The 17,320-nt window shown below is 41.0% G+C and overlaps 1 protein-coding gene across 4 annotated transcripts; it reads left to right on the forward strand.

The window, feature by feature from the left end:
* The first annotated feature begins 308 nt into the window (after positions 1-308).
* hic1 (hypermethylated in cancer 1) lies at positions 309-16,876 on the forward strand. Of its 4 annotated transcripts, none has more exons than XM_076873296.1 (2): positions 309-387; positions 7,783-16,876. In XM_076873296.1, exons 1-2 carry the CDS (start codon positions 330-332, stop codon positions 9,999-10,001), a joined length of 2,277 nt encoding a protein of 758 aa, XP_076729411.1. In that variant the 5' UTR covers positions 309-329; the 3' UTR covers positions 10,002-16,876. The 4 variants fall into 4 exon arrangements, with proteins under 4 accessions (XP_076729411.1, XP_004558220.1, XP_004558219.1 ...); XM_004558163.5 differs by lacking the exon at positions 309-387 and adding an exon at positions 1,468-1,661 and having other exon boundaries at positions 7,767-16,876; XM_004558162.4 differs by lacking the exon at positions 309-387 and adding an exon at positions 1,536-1,661.
* The last annotated feature ends 444 nt before the right edge of the window (positions 16,877-17,320 follow it).

Raw genomic sequence — 17,320 nt, forward strand, 5'->3', positions numbered from 1 at the left:
ATGCTGCCAGCCCTATACTCCTTTTTAAATCTACATATAGCCTACCTGACAAAATGACGTCACAACAACGTTTCCTTTGGTGGAAACTATTTTGGACTATGAATTGAAACTCTGTCATATCCTTGATAGAAGATATTTATCTCCACCTACAGAAAACTCTGTCTCTCTCTGTCTGTGAGGTTATCATCAGTTCATCAAGGGAACATGGAAGTCAGAGACAATACCTTCCCCAACTTCACCAGGCACTAAGTTTTGAAGCAGAGCATTTCAGTGAAAGACCAGCACCTTGAGGTTGGATAATTTAAAGAGGAAGAGGCCCTGTGTGCTTTATGACATTGTCAGATGCTGCTGCTGTGATCAAAACAAACATGAATCGGCCTCAGTTTGGTAAGTGTTTCACCGAATCACATCGGCTGTCTCTCTCAATATGATGGCAAAATAATTTGTTTCATCAATTTCAGTCTGCGGTCTTAAAAAAACAAGAAGCTTTTGGATGGTTATAGAAAGGCTTGAGGCCTGAATAACATAATCCGTCCAAATGCAGTTAAAGGTGATGATTCCTGCTTGTTATAGTTTGCAAGCAGAATCAAAATGTACTTTTTCAAAGGTACTGAAACTAATTAGGAGCCATAAAAACACAGCATTTTTGTGCACATGTTTTGTTTGATTTGTAATAACAGCTCAGAGTGCAACTGATACAAAGGGAGTCTAAGGCTTTTTATTAGTCTACTGCTAATGTTCACTAATGCTCAGCTCAACTACTCTGCGTGAAAAGATACTAAGGTACAGCGTTTACTTAAACGTTTACTGCTACTTTACGCTTCTCCTGAGAGACATACTGTACTTGTAGTCAGCTACATTTGGCAACTGCAGTCGCTTCTTAAATTAAGCATTAGTACACCACACATATAAATACTCTGTTATGCAGCATATAAAGCACTTAAAATCGACTCAAATGCGAGTCATTACATCATTAAAGACCTTTTAACGTGTTAATGACTCAACAAGATAATCATACAATGTAATATAGTTGTTAGAAGTAAAAGTACCTAAAGCTTTTTGTTGTAATTTTTAACTGGAAGCTGCTGGGGGGTGTTTGTACTTCTGAATGATTCTTACATAACAACGCATTTTATCGTGAAAATGAACAATGACTATGGCACTCTCCCTGTGCTTACCCTTAATATGCAGCCGTCTCTCGTTGACATTCTGGCGAACGACGTGGCTGATCTTATCTTATCAATATAACTGGTTTATAAGTTACTGTACGCTTGTCATATGGCGTTCACAAATTAGAGGCCAGCGCTTACCGACTTTTTCATCCCCCCAACATCACTGCAACCCGCGTCCCACTCTCGATAAGGCCTGTGGGACTCACTGCCATTGGGTGTCGCTGTGCGCGTAAAGTCTCAGCCGGCAGGTTTGGTCCGAACGGACCTCAACACAGTCTGAAGTGTCAGACAGTCTTGTTAACACGTGAGAAATTCAGTGTGTGGAAGAAGGTGAAAGAGGGGGAGACCGGGAGAGAGGGGGCTGCAAATTTACGCGGAAGAGAAGTTTTTGAGAGAGAGCTGGACACTGAGGGAACTGCGGAGATCTTATTGAGGGAATGCCGAAAAGGGGAGAAGACATACGGCCAGAGCACCAGACATGAGTCCGAGGTAAGATTGAGAAACGGGTAGAAAGGCGGGGATGGCACACAGGCAGACGTGTCAGAATGAGCAGTTTTATTGAATTACAGAGATGAGTTGATCCAATTACTGTATGCTTCCCCAGGTCTTTTCCTTTTGAGCAGATTGATGTAACCCGTACTGACAGAGACGGTAACATCTGGATTATAGCACCACCGCTCATTTGATATGCAATATTTCAGACTTAGGTTTTCTGTTGATATTTGGCAAACAACATGCAAGTTATTCAACTAAACTGGAAACGGGGTGAAAAAACGTTGTGCTGGCACAGAATAGGAAACTGTAATAGATATTAGATAAAGTTTCACGTAATTAATTTAAATACTTTATAGAGAAGCTGCAAAGGACTTCTTCAGAAAAGGGAAATACAATTTCTGTTTATCTAAAAACCGTCATCATGGCACTACCTGCGAGGGCGCACAACTTTGACTTCATTACTTATCTTAAAAATATGACATCAGAGGAAGAGCTTGATTATTTTTAAGTAGCCAAGAAAAGGCCCTCGTGTCATCGAGTTGCTAGTTTCCCTTTGTATCCCAAACTCGTACTGGTGTTTGGTTCAGTCACCAATCCGGGTCATGATCGAGGGCTTTAACTGCGCAACAGGTGTTTTACCTGAGCGGGTGAGGGAGAGCGCACGCGCGCGCGAGAGAGAATTTTAAGGTGCCCAAAGTTTATCTAACCTGCTTTAACTTTCCCTGTAACGGAGGCTAATTGTTTTCTTTAAGGCTCGTATTGTGGCAGGTTTTTGTCAGGGGAAGTCTGGAGAAAAGGACACGGACACTTTTATTTTAACCGTTTTTTTGATTTATTCAATGAAACGGCTTCAATTATACAATATCAACACATTTATTCCCTCAGTGATTTGTGATTGAACTTGATTGAATTTTGAGCTGAGTTTTGAAGAAAAAAATAAAAATAAAATCAGCGTCGTTATGGAAGAAGTCTGACTGCTTTAAGCTCCTGACATGTTATTGATTCGCTGTCCAAGCTATTTCCGTCATTACGCTTCTGTCTAAAATTAAGGTGGGCTACCTAAGGATCATAGGTATAACACACACATATGTATACAATTGCTGCCTGTCTCTTTAAGACGATGTGTTGAGAAGTTCAAGTCGGGGTCACATGAAGTTCCTGCCCTCGATTTTACCTTTTAGTTTTATTATAGACTGACATCACACGGGGCGCTAAAACACTTAGGGCGCATAGAGGGTCCATTATCATCCCTGTGCGCGTTATTGCTCCAACTCAAAAATAGCTAAGGAAATTACTTGAAAAAAAGGGAGGAAAATGATGCTGTACTAAGCACGTATTTTTTTTTTATAGGAGGGGACGAGAAAGAGGGGAGAGGAGGGACAGAGAGACAGAGAGACAGAGGGAGAGGGAGGAAAGTGGGTGGGAGGACGGACCTAAGGAGTGAAAAGAAATTCATATCAATTAATAATCATAAAAAAAAGAGCTGGCAGACGAGCTCGGAAAACTGGCATGGTTTTTTGGAGGCTGGCAGTTCAAAGCTGAAACGTCAGATATGACTCCTAGAGACTGCTGAGATGATCATTAAGGGAGACTTAGATCGGATGGCAGAAGACATCGGGCATGCAGGTAAGAGCTGATATGTACAGAGGCAAGAAGAGGGGAAGGATGACATTTCTATTAATAATGACTGAACTCTGTGCGTGCTTTCAGAAGGAAACTTCCTGGAGTCGATGAGATATTAGTGGAACTTGTTTTACAACATATGGCGTCTTTCTCTGTTTTTTAAATCCTGTTTTAATTCGGACACGGAACATTGCACATGTTCTTTATAGCGCATTTAATTCGCATTGGTTGAAACATAGAATTGTTTAATACCTTGTTCCTTACGTTATAAAAAATTGTCACGTAAAGAGGAAGCTGGTAATTTGTATATTTCTTCAAGATCACGCCGATGTAACCGGCGGTTTTCAAATAAAAATAATCTGACACGCTTCGAGTACAAAACAAGAAAAAAAATCCCTCTGTAAAATGAGATTTTAACGTGTTTTATATTGACTGATAGTGTATTTGAAAAAAACTTTAAAAACGTTAAAAACTCAGAATTAAAAATATAAATACATTTTTAAAAAGCTGTATTTAGTAAAATAAATGTCTTATAAATTTGTCAGGGATGCTGCAACAAAATCCTTAAGCAAAGTCCTCACTGGGGATCTGTCTTTATGTGTAACAACAGCAGTGCGGAGCTTAGGTGAGGACACAAGCGCAGGAGAGCGTTATATGAATTCTTTTTTTTTTTGTGGGGGGTGATTTGCAGTGTATAAATTTCTGGTTTCCTTTGTACAAGTGGAGACTTTACACAGCTGCCCGGAAAGAGATGCTCTCTCAATGCTGCTGACAGGTCTGAAAAGGGAAAAAAGAGTTCCTATAAGAAACAGCTGTGTGATACACCTCGTAGCGCAATGAGGTGAAATCGGCCTGTTTCTGGAGATGATTTCATTTCTTTTTCTTCTTCTTCTTCTTTGGCGGAGATAAGGAGAAGCAGAGGGTAGATGAGGCGCTGCAGCGCAGAGGAGATGCATTCACTCGTGACTCGGTTTACTGCTCAGTGTGTGAAGGGCAAATTAAAACGTTAGAAACCGAGAGGTCGGGTCCTCTCGGCGACTCACGAAGGCGGGACACGACTTTTTGTTTTGCGACATGTAGTATTCCGATGTGTATGTACATGTATATTTTAACAGTGAAATCAAAGCCAACACCGAAGTTAAGAATTTACTCCTTAATAATCGCACAGGAAAACAATAATAATAACTGCATCCAAGCAAGCTGCAGAAATTATTATCATACATATTGTCTTTGATAATTGCTTAGGGGAAAAAAGGAAATTAAAAAAAGGAACGACTTGCTTTGAAAACTTTAGTATATCATTTAAAAAACAAGCAAACAGGTTACCTCCGTAATACTAGCATAGAAGTTTGGATTATTATAATGTCATGGTTAATATGACCATCTCGTTATCTCATTGTTAACTCAGTTACAATCTACATGAAGAAGATGTCACCCTCATGTCTTTATCAGTAGTCTATTTCTAAATTTGTGATGATTTTTAGGATTATAGAAATATAGAAATCAAACAGGAAAATGATTAACTGCCCATCCTGTTTACTGATGTGATGAAAAAAAACCCAAACTGTCAAATATAATCACTAATCATCACTGCAAACACCCAGTCTATTCATTTTTTTTCCAAACTTCAAACTCTAAAACAGTTAGCCTCCATTGAGTCACAAAAATGACAAAATAAATTAGGTGGGCTGAAGTTGTAAAAAAGTACGGTAAAAGTCTTTGCGAAAAATTTACACTGACTTTGTATTTATTCTAAAATAAACAAGGCTATAGGAATATGGGTCCCAAATTGAAAAGAAAGAAAATAAAACATCAGCACAACGTTTTAAGCAGATGTGTGGCGTGTTTATATGACTGAGGCTGTATGCAGAGGTAGGAAGTTTAGTCTTGCTTCACCCCAAACCACAAAAGTGACAAAACAGACAAAACTTAGAAACAATGACTATTAATCTAATGCAAAAAGGTGAATGTCATTGCCATAAACTACATAACAATCATAAGAGATTTTCTAGCCTGTTCAGGGGTCTTTTAGAAGAAAGCTATCAATCTACGAGGGAGCTGTAAGCTTCCCTCAGGAAACTGCACTGTATGTGCAGTCTTGAAGAATAACATTACAGCGCATGTTTAACATAACAAAACAAGCAGTTTTTGTGGCTTATTATAGGCTTAAAATGTGTTTTCAAGTTCACGGCATGTAGCAGGTTCTCTTTAAGATGTGTTCTCTGACTAAATATTGCAATCATCGATAGCTTCCTAACAGGATACAGCCAGCTTACACATGGCCTCAAGATCAAGCGTTTTGTATTACATCTTTTACTGTAATGTTTCACTTTTTGTCAGGGGCTATAGTAAGTCGAGAGTTTATTTAAAGGGCAAGTTGTAGCCTGTCAAACAACTCAAAGAGCAAAAGCATAGAGGTCTTTGTTGTCTTGATAGTAAACTCACAAACACTGTGCCTGTTGTTATCACAAAACATTACTAAAAAAAATTGTTAGGCTGTATCCACAGGACATTGCAGGTGCACATAGATGTTGTAATATGTCAATTAAGAAAAAGATTTTTATGTACTGTGAAGAAGTATTTAATCAGAAGTCAGGATATAAAGAAGGCTTAGTTTTCTGCCAGGCTTTCTGATGAAATTCTAATGCTTAAATGTGCACTACAAACCACATACATGAGAGAATGTACACAGTCTGTTAACATACGGTTCAGAGTAACAAGTAATCAGCTCAGTGCGATGAAGACTGCAACAGCTCAGCAAGTTATGGAAATTACTCGGTCAATTCTTCATATTTACTTAGATCTTAAACTCGTTTGATGTCATGAAAATTTCTAGTAAATTATGTCCGCTGAAAGCCGAAAAGAAGAGAAGCCGGCGGTGGATGCACTTCACATGTCAGCTGGAAACAGGATGGAGTGTGAGCCCACGTACTACCCTTACTAGAACTGTCTTTTTAAAAGATATACTTCCGATCATACAATAGTTCAGCTGTACGTGTGGAAATGACGACATGACCTTTTAAAAAAATTCAAAATGAATTATTTTTTTTTAAAATGGCATTTGTTGTTAAAAACAGAAATTTCCTTTGATATTTATCGCATGATGCTTATCAGATGATCACTTGCTGGACTTGACTGTGACTTGTCATTTTCCATTTTGTGAGTGATGACATTTCTGTCTGATTTCGCAGCTCTAATGCTGAACAATCAACATTTTAAAAATGCTCAGTCTTAGCTGTGGAAGATTTTTGAAGGAAAAAATTGACACATTTTGCTCGGGAATTGTCATAATTCCTCAGTAACTCATTTGTCAGGTTTTTTTTTTTTAACTCATACTTCTCCCTTCTTATGCTGAGTGTGTACACTTAATGAAATAAACAAGAAGTGAATGAGCTGGTGTCAGGAAGACAGCGATCAGATGGATGACACGATATTTATTTAGCTGCTTGTTTCCCATCAGTGAGACTGAGCCTTTAGGGACAGTTTGAGACGTTTAATCTTGTAAGTAAACTAGGCTCAGATGCCACTGATTGAACAATACGTGGGATTTCATTCGTGCAGCCAATATAGTTTGTTTTAAGATTGGTGGAACAATTACTGTCGGGATTTGAGCGTGTACATGTGCATGTTTGTGCGTGTGTGTGTAGGCGCACACTGGATCTTTGAAACCTACCTCAACGTAGCGTATTGAAACACCTAATGTTGATTTACATCCCGTGCGCTCAGTGTTCCTTATATGACTGGGCAAGAAGGGGAGCTGAAATCTCGATCTTTTTTTGGATGTGTCCTTCCCCCACAGGTTTATACCTGCTCTTCGTCATATTAGCAAAACATTTGTCCCTAAGCTTTGTTTAAAACTGTGTGCAGCACTTCTGGAATACTTTATCAGGAAGCCAGCAATTACAAAATATATATTTGTGGCTCTCTCTCTTGAGCTCTTTCTCTTTTTTTGCTTGCTGCAGAGGAAGTGAATGCAAAGACTTGAATTTCTTATAATGAGAAAACCACTGCAACTGCTCACCTTTTGCAAAAGTTCACTTCTACCGAGTGGCCTTTCCGTGCACTTTCCACACATAAGTTTTGCACTTTACTGTCAAAGCTGGTCAATCTGCTTAAATAGCTGTTACGCAAATAATAAGCGAATCATAAAAGCGTAACTGTGAGCTTCCATTAAGACGTATTTAAGTATTGTTTATGTTTTAAAAGAAAATCTGACAGCGGTTAATTCATCTTAATAAGTGCATCCATATGCGAGGTCTTTTTTTTAATGGTTTACATTACTAGCCCGTTTGCTGTTAAAGCTTTTGGCACTCAAACTTCTGAAAATATACTCTTATTTAATGTAATGTGTTTATTGTAACTTTTGATAGATTGTGATTATGAAATGCATCAATAATACTTTTAGTGGTGCAGAAAATTGCACATTAATTGGCTTATTGTGACTTGAAATGATGACTGCTGCATGACGTTTTACAGATATCTGTTGTTGCAGGTGGTGGACTGAAAACAATGCTGGATGCCATGGAAGTTCCAAGTCATGCTAGGGATCTCCTCCTGCAACTCAACAGCCAACGCACCAAGGGCTTCCTGTGTGATGTTATCATCGTGGTGCAGAACGCCCTCTTCAGAGCTCACAAGAACATTCTGGCTGCCAGCAGCCTCTACTTGAAGTCTTTGGTGGTCCATGACAATCTCATCAACCTCGATCACGAGATGGTGAGTCCAGGGGTCTTCAGGGTAATTCTGGACTACATCTACACAGGCCGCCTTAGTGATGGAGACCCCACTTCTCCAAATGAACCAAATCTAGGGGCTGTCTTGGCAGCAGCCAGCTACCTTCAACTGCTTGACTTAGTGGCTTTGTGCAAAAAGAAGCTAAGAAGAAATGGCAAGTACCCTCCCCGCCCAAGTCCAGCATTTCTACCCTACTCAAAGATGGGGCCAAATAGCATGGGTTTAGGGAGTGGTGGCAGGTATAGGGTTTCTACTCCTGTCATTCAATCCTGTCCTCCAGGCGGAATTTTGAACAGCCACGGACCCCGGGCACTACCACCAGAGGAGCTTGTTCCACATCGACTAGCTGTTCATACAGGAGAGTTGTATGCTCCCACCTCCACCCAGGGCTCTCAGGTGTTCCCCTCTCTGCAGTCACCTCTGCCTTCTCAGCTTGGGCGTGCAGCCCTATCCGACAGGAACTGCTCACCCAGCTTCGGCCTTGATCTCTCTAAGAAAAGCCCCACCTCTCAGTCTCAGCTCACACCTTCTCAGACCCATCTGGGGAACACTCATAATGACGAGGAGCGAGATGGGACTCTGAGTGACCGCACAAGTCCTATCCATGGGATGAATGGCAGAGCTTTCCCCTCAGAAAAAATGGAATCAACTGACCAGGGAGGCTCCCTCACTCCGCCACCTTTTCCACCTCTCAACCAACCGATAGCCCCGCACCTTCCCCACCTGCATCGCTCAGGTTCCCAGGGGACAGACCGCTACCCATGCCCCCCAAGTCCGGACACCCCCACGGAAGGCGGAGAGGCAGGCAGAGAAATGGGCAACATCTACCGCTGGGTAAAACACGAACCGCTGTCATACACAGCTGAAGATGAAGATGAGGATGAAGATGAAGAGGAAGGGGGTGAAAATGGAGATCAGCATCATAACCATCACAAGACTGGGGAGGAGAGTGAAGGAGCAGATGACAAGAGCGGGTCAGGCACAGAAGAGACAGGCAGCAGTGAGGGTCGCCCATCCCCGACTGGACCAATGGGGAGGTTCCACATGCCGTACGAGCCGGAGAGCTTCGGGGACAATCTGTATGTGTGCATTCCCTGTGACAAAGGCTTCCCAAGCTCAGAGCAGCTCAATGCACATGTGGAGACACACACGGAAGAGGAGCTGTACGGCAACTCAGGCGGGGACATAGGAAACGGCAATAACAGCAGCAGCAAAAACATGAGCAGTAACACAAACGGTTATGGAAGCCTCAACAGCAGCAACACTCTGAACAGTTTGTCACACCTGGAGACCAAGTCGAGCCAGCTGAATCCAGCGAGCATCGGGGAGATGATTCGACCCTACCGCTGTTCCACCTGTGACAAGTCTTACAAAGATCCAGCCACTTTGCGCCAACATGAGAAGACCCACTGGCTGACACGGCCTTACCCCTGCAGTATTTGTGGCAAGAAATTTACACAGCGCGGTACCATGACCCGCCACATGCGTAGCCACCTCGGCCTCAAACCTTTTGCCTGTGACTCCTGTGGCATGCGCTTCACCCGGCAGTACCGCCTCACTGAGCACATGCGCATTCACTCTGGTGAGAAGCCCTATGAATGTCAGGTGTGTGGGGGAAAGTTCGCTCAGCAGCGCAATCTCATCAGCCACATGAAGATGCACAGCAGTGGAGGGACTGCAGGGAGCCTGACCACAGATGGGAAACTGAAGCTGGACTTTGCAGAGGGCATTTATCCTCTGAGTAAATACACAGCAGAGCATCTTGGACTCAAACAAGAGAAGGCTAGTGAGCTTCTCATCCAAGCGCAGCAGCAACTGGTGGCTGATGCAAAGGTCATGGAGAGCCTGTATCCACTCTCCAAACTGGCCTCTGAACACCTGGGCCTCACCCACGACAAGATGGACATCCTGGGCCAATCACTGCCCCCACAGGCCCTCTCTGACGCCCGAACCATCGACCGCTACTCACCAAGTTAAGACATGTGATATCACCGATAAGTCTGTGTGCACACACAATTTGCAGTATCCTTATTCCATTCACCTCAACTCAATATCTCTGCACCTCAGACTCAGGCCATAAACAATTGGTCTGCTAATGCACACCAAAATGTGTAGACTGTAAGTGCCTTTCTATGCATCTAATGTATCCTAAAGACCTCCTTCATAAAGGAGCTTTGTGCTATTACGTGACCAAGGGACACTCACTTTAAAAAAAAAAGTACAGTATTTATGTACAGTGTATGCAAAGAAACTTTTTTTCCTATGATTACAGCCATTGAGCCAAAGTGAAAAATTGAAAACCAAAATGAAAATTGTTTTATTTATTTTTTATTATGGTGGAATCCAAAGAAAACAAAAACTATCCCTGACCCTAAACCTGTGTACTATTCAACTTTGTAAAAAAAAAAAAAAAGAAAGAAAGAAAAAGCACATAAGGACAAATTTCAGGGTTTGTCCAGAACTTTTATAATATGAATAAGGCCACTCACCTGGACTTTAAAGGAATGGGAGTACATTTCGTCTGTTTTTTTCTATTATTTCATTTTTTAATTTCCTGTTTTTGGGGTACTGGACAATTTATGTATCTCGCTCTCCAGCTTCTCACCATCTTGGAAAATGACTGAATGATAAGAGCATTTTGATAGTCACCAGGGCAATATATTCCCCAATCACCATTTATTTTAAAGTAACACCACTCACCACTCTGCATATTTGTGTGGATAAAGGGCTTGTACTATATGACAGCAGTTGAATCCACCTTATGCCCAGCTTTCAACCACTTATGAGCCGAAACTTCCTGTGCAGTTCGACAACCACCCCTTTGCGCTCAGTTGTTATTGAGATGCAGCAAGCACAGCCCTGTGATCTCATAACTGGGACATGATTGCACATACCCAACTGATGACACACTAATCCCCGTTCACGGCCAGTGGAGCTTCATCTTATGGTGTACATGAAGCATGGGTGTTGCCGCTGACATTGTGCAATTATTACAATTATGGATACAGTTGAGCATAGAGGCAGGGGTAAGGATGGGCTTAATGACACAGAAATCTGTCATTTACTGTCATCAGCAGTTAAACCATTCATTGCGGTCTGATGATTAATCGTGGAGCAACAGTAGTCAGAGGCTTTGTTGGATGCTTCTCTGTTCCACCGTCCGGCCTCTCATTTGACCTCCCTCCCCTGTAGTCTGTTGTCTGGGAGCCCCGCTACTGTTGACAGGCCAAAGTGAGTGCTCTACTCAGCCCTTTGCCTTAGAAGCACTCCAAACACCGGATGCATATACGCTCCCCCTTCACACACAGCAAGCTGCTAATCTGTCAGTGATATGAACATAAGAAGGGGTTTGTGGGTCTTCCTTGGAAGCCAGCGGGTGAATAGCACTCCCAGCTGCTGTGCTTCAGTAATCCCTGTGAAATCTCACTTTCTCCTGGACAATTCACACTGCTCGCTGGCGTGATGTCCCATTTCATGCCTGCCATTGTACCCCTCTGATCCACTTATTAACATTAGATCCCAGCCTAGCAAATGTGTCCTGGCCTTGCCTCTCGGCCCTGCTGGTATTAAATGCGGAAACAATGAATGACTGATTTGTGTGTTGGCTGAGCAGCCTGAAAACAAAAGAGCACTTAAAGATTGTGGGTTGAAGGCACATTTTTGTTTGTAAATCTTTATTCCAAAAAAAAAAGAAGTTGCATTTTTTTTCTTCTTTTTTTGGGTCTTTGTCCACTTTTACTAGTCCTCAATTCAGATTAGAAATGTTTGACCACTATAGTGCCGATGCCAACCTCAGAGGGTGAATGTGAAGATTAAAGCCATAAATACACTGTGATAGACGTAGTGAATCATAAAGGCTAAAAAAAAAAAAATCATACAGTGTGCCTTACTTACTTTTCCTTTTTCTTTTTAAATGTAACGATAATTTAAGGGCTTATTTTCTGTAGCATATGATCATATCAAACATGTTGTTTCTTGTCACTTTTCTTCATTTTAATTTGAACTGAAAGCAGCGCACGTGAAATTGGTGCTTACCTCAGGACTGAACCCAGCGTGGAGATGCTAATCTTTTGTAAACTATAGATCAACAGTATCAACACACATACATGCACACACTCACCCACACTCACCTTAGTATTTTTTTTTTTTATTAACAGGATCGTTGTCCTGTGTTAAACCTGTGGTTAATTCTTTGTTTATCCATTTGTTGTTACAGTTTTGTTGTGGAGAGATAAGGTGGTATTAACATTTTTGTTATAGTACGTGGTATACATTTTTTCTATTTTGTCTTCTTCAATGACATTTATGTCTGACCAGTTCCATTGTTGTAACATAAGGCAAAGCCATTTATGCTTGTACCTTAAGTGCTTGTCGATATCTGAACCACAGTTTAGTAAGTATGAAGGCAGCGAGATCAATATATTACAGTAAAGTTGAGCTGACAAGCTTTGTGTTGTGAAATATCTCCCTCTCTCTCTGTGTCTCTCTCCCTCTCTTGCTCTCTCTGTGAAAGACATGATGCATCATCTGTACTTCCTTAAACAGACACGCAGTGGCTTTGCTGGTTGACTATGAAAGCTAGCCTCGTATTGTTTGACCCCCTTTTCCTCAGAGGTTAGTGAACTTTTGACAAGAGTCAGACGGAGGTCGCTCATGCACACAAGCACACAGGAAGCCAGCTTGTTTTGTTTGGTGCTCTGCAAAAAAAGAAAAAAAGGAAAAGAACATAGCAGAAAAAATAAAAATAAAACCAGTAGAGGCTTCATCTACAAACGTGTGTGTATGTGTTCAAAACCTAAAAAACAGGCAGAGGCAGTCGTGAGAATTTCCACACTCCCCTTCACTAGTTAAAATAACATACCGCTTCCACTGTCACACCAAATCTGTATAAGAGGGAAGACCAAGATAATGCCCGAGCATTTCTGTAGGAAGCGCACTGTTTGAAATCTGCTTAATTTCATTTATGTGCGAATGTTACTGGAGGGGAGCGTTTCACGTCTTTAGAAAGGGGAAGCAGTTGCTTGTCTGTTTGTGTGTCCCTGTGCTATTTAAGCGCATGAAGGCCTGGTAATGCATGTCCTGGGAATAGGGTTGGTGTGAAGGAGAAGAGCTGAGGAGCAGGAAGTGAACTTTTGGCTGGTGTGTTGTGCTGAGCAGGATGTGCCGTGTGTTTCTACTCAGAAGCAGATAGAAAGACGGAGAACGGGGAGGGAGAGGAGCAGGGAGAGCACAGCAGGGTGGATGCGAGCCATTGTCCTAATATGAAAGCCTGTCCACACTTCTGAAACTCTCCATTCAGAAAACAAGTAGTCTGTATCTTCTCTTTTCCTTCCCCTTGTTGCTTTTTGGGAATAAATCTCTGCTCAGTATCACAGTGATGTTGCATTGAAGGCTTTCAAGGGCTGCATGGTGAGACATTTAGATGCTTTGTTAGAATTTGAGGATATTGTAGACTCAATACTTTTGGCATCCTCGTGGTTTTTTAAAATAAATTTCCCCTCTATTTGCTATATATCCATATTTTGAACATTTTATTTAAATTTGAGGCAAGACTAAATAATAGGAAGACCCCAGTGAGTGTATTGTAGAGCCTAATTGAAAAACTTGGCAGTGTTTCCTTTGCTCTGTGGTTGTTTCACTTAGTCTAATTAGAAGAGCCTTGTTTCAATTTACTGATGTAGCCACCCACCCCATGGGTTTTATGCCCTTTCCCTTTGTTAATGTTATTTATATGACAAGTAAGCCCAGCAAAACTCTTATTGCCACCACAGTGGTTTTGATGAAGATGTTTGGAGCGTAACATAATTAGGCATCTAAAGAGTTTATTAGTTAAATGAATTTTTAGAATCAAATGAGTGAATGCAAATATAAATGAATGCACTAACAAAAGCCACAAAAAATTAGGTGTGGGTTGTTTTTGTACTTTACTTGTCATGTCATTTCCCCTTTTTTAATTTCTTTCTTTTTTTATGGCAACCATCCCAGTCCTGTAACTTTTTGTAACACTAACATTATAGAAGTTAAAAGGGTTCTGGATGATCTGCAGTAGCATCTCGTGGACCAAAAAAGGATTTGGCTTTAACGTTAAAAAATGCAAAGCATGCCTTTAAGCTTTCTTCCAGTCGCAGGAGGCCAAGGTCACCTCTGTGCCGCCTGTCGGCATCACAGTCTGAAATCATACCACTGTTTGACATTTATTATATTTTGCAAGGTGTGCCACAAAAGACTGAAGCTTTCGATAGACATCGCAGATGCACAAAACTAAACTCAGCAACAAACGTTGAGGTTTGCATCGGTGAGCTTAGCTTGTAACCATCTTTACCTTGTTAGGAAAGTCATTATCAGTGTGGGTAATCGTGAGAACGTGAGCACAAGTTACTATTGTCCTGTGTACAGTACATATTTTTCTATTTATGAGCACTTATGTTTAAATATAAGCTAGAGTCAGATATTGATATTCAAGCCTAAGCTTGTCCTTTAAATGGGAAAACTGACTCTGAAGTCAGTCAGTTCAAACGTGCCTTCGGTATAAAAAGTATGAAGTTATCCTGCAATAAATTGTACGACTGTAGCATGGGGAGGTTTCTGATGTGGCTACTTAATGCACCTGCCCATCTACATGTCTGAATGCCTTTCCCACAGTGTAGCAGGGTGAAGTACAAGGGAGATACCTGACACTTTCGAGGCTCTTTATTACAAGCAGCTGCTTTTGATTTATTTCTCTGAACTGCACTTTTCTGGAAAAATCATTGTATTGTGATTTTTTATTGCTCTTATGATCCCCTAGAAGTCCCACAATTGCCTTTCCTCTGGCACTTTGCTTCCTTTTCTTCCTCCCTCCAGTGCAGAGCTCGGCCACACTCGTTCACCGCCCTCGTACCCTCAAAGCACAGCTTCCCTCTTCACCTCTCTCTGTGCCTTCTCTCTTCTTACACTTAACACAAACCGCTGACCCACAGCACCCGCTGCCTCCCCTCCTCTCCCATGATCCACTTACTTCCAGCTGTTTTTCATGCTGAAGAAGACAGTTGTCTAAATGTTTATGTGAAGAGCTACTTTCTTTTTCTTTAAGCCCTGATCAATTTCCAAAATGAACTTTGTGGCATGTGTTAAAATACAACAAATGACGGACCCAAAAAAACCCTGTATTTGACAACATTATTGTATTGTGATCTTCAAGCCAAGGAATGGCTTACAAAGGAGAGATTAAAGACATCTTATTGTTGTAGAGGAAATGCAGAATAATGTGAGAGGAAATGTTCAGGGAAAATATGCTCAGAAAGATGCCAGTAAAGTAAACATGTATGAAATTGCACAATTGAGTCGGGCCTCAGCTGCACCAGCCAAGTCATGCGCTGAGATGGAGAGAACAAACAGAGAGAGGGTTGAGAGGAAAAGAAGCAGAAACAGAGAGAAAAATAGCTTGTGCTTGATAGTCTTAACCTTCAGTAAATAACAAAGGAAAGCTGGCAGCGTTGTGTGTGTCTGCTCACCACTCTTTTTCCACCCGCTTCCAATTTAATCTTATGAGGACATGTTTATTTTTCTTTTTTTTTTTTTTTATCACTGCAGGTCAATTTCAGGTTTTTAATTTTAACGTTCATGTCAGTGTGACATTGGAAATGACACCCTCTTTCCAGGCCTAGCAATTATCACCAAATCAGCACATGACCTACAGTAGGCTCTTTGTAGCGAAATAGTGAAGGGGCTTCTGTCTGTCCATATCCTCCTGCATCTGTTTTGTTTGGATCTCTTTTTCTCTCTCTACCTTGAACACATACAAAGTCCACTGAGTGGACCTTGGCTTTAATTGCTTAGTTTACAGTGCACAACTTCTGCTCCAGAAGTTTAAATCTGAAGACAAACAGAGAGCTAGGACAAAACAAGCAGGAATTTGGTGCAGTGAAAGTCAGCCGGGGGAGAATATTCGATTGTATATCTCTCTAACACACTCCTGCTCACGCACACATAAACACACAGCTGGATGGCAGACTGCTGCTCCAGATTAGGTCAGATTTAATTAGCTTGCTCTGCTCCGTTTGGAGTGTCGCTTCTTGTAGAAAAACCCATTTTTAAAGAAAGGCTATTCCACTGACGGCTTTCACCCGTCACACGCTGAAACCTGTGCCAAAATGTTACAGAGCCTCAGGGTCCTCACACACACTTACGTACACAAAGGCACAAGCATCTATTTTGGTTTTGGAAAATCGGTAAGGAGAAGTGTAGAAATGATGGATTATGATCTAATGAAGACCACTTTGACATTTTGAGGTGGTTGTGCCCGACTGTGGTTCAGGGACAAATATGTTATGCAGGAACACAGGCTGCCACGTAGACAATTGTAGCTGTGAATAAATGGAAAAATGCATGGCAGAATACATGCATCACAAATTTACAATGGAAATTAGATTTTTTTTTTTTTTTTTTTTTTTTTAGTAGACGACAGGATCATATTTCAGCAGGCATGAACCAGGCGTGCCAGAAGCATCAGCAGCGTCCGGTGTTTTTGTTACATGGTTTTACCTTTTATACCAAAATGACAAGTAAAAGCAATACACTTAAACCAAAACAGTATTTTCTCTTTGTGCATTCTGCGTATTTCAGTGTCTATATTGATCTTACTTTGCTTTAGTGAAATGAATGTATTTATTGCATGTCAAAAGTTTTATAGGTAATTTCTTTTGTGTAAATTCTTATTGTGGGTTTTTATCATTTTATTTGATTATGGTGTCTCGATAAAATGTTGATAAGGCTTTTATTTTTTTTAAAAGCCAATGTGAAAAATGTCTTTTCTTGTTTGTTTGTTACTATACTCGAAATCAACTTGGCAATAAAATGAATTGCATAACGGATTTACACGGACGTTTGTCAAGTTATTTAATTAATTTGCACATCCAAATCAAATAGTCCAGTAAATGATCACATTTATATTTTTATTAATTTAATTACCCTTGATTACTGCAGTGCAAAATCTCTCATAACAAAACTTGTTGTAGACCACTGCAATGATTTGTGTTTTTGGAAAATTTATTTTGCATGAAATGAGTTTTACATTAAAAGAAAGAATGGGACATAAGACCACAGCGGAGACCATTTCACAGCAATGATGACCGCAAAAACAAACGACTTCTGTTCATTTTCCTACAACACGCTGGCCTTCAGGTCTGTATTCTCCCACATGGAGACATGTGAGTGCCTCATTTAAGACAGAGAATTTCAAATGAATCTCATACATCACACACAGTCCACATGCAACAATGAACAGATCCATTACTCTGTCAGCAGGAGCAAAGCCA

The sequence above is a fragment of the Maylandia zebra genome, linkage group LG14 (genome assembly GCF_041146795.1).
Source record: "Maylandia zebra isolate NMK-2024a linkage group LG14, Mzebra_GT3a, whole genome shotgun sequence".
Taxonomy (NCBI): domain Eukaryota; kingdom Metazoa; phylum Chordata; class Actinopteri; order Cichliformes; family Cichlidae; genus Maylandia; species Maylandia zebra.

Coding starts and splice junctions, on each gene's coding strand:
- hic1 (XM_076873296.1), top strand. CDS start 330: ATGACATTGTCAGATGCTGCTGCTGTGATCAAAACAAACATGAATCGG. Junction 388..7,782: donor CATGAATCGGCCTCAGTTTG/GTAAGTGTTTCA, acceptor CTGTTGTTGCAG/GTGGTGGACTGAAAACAATG.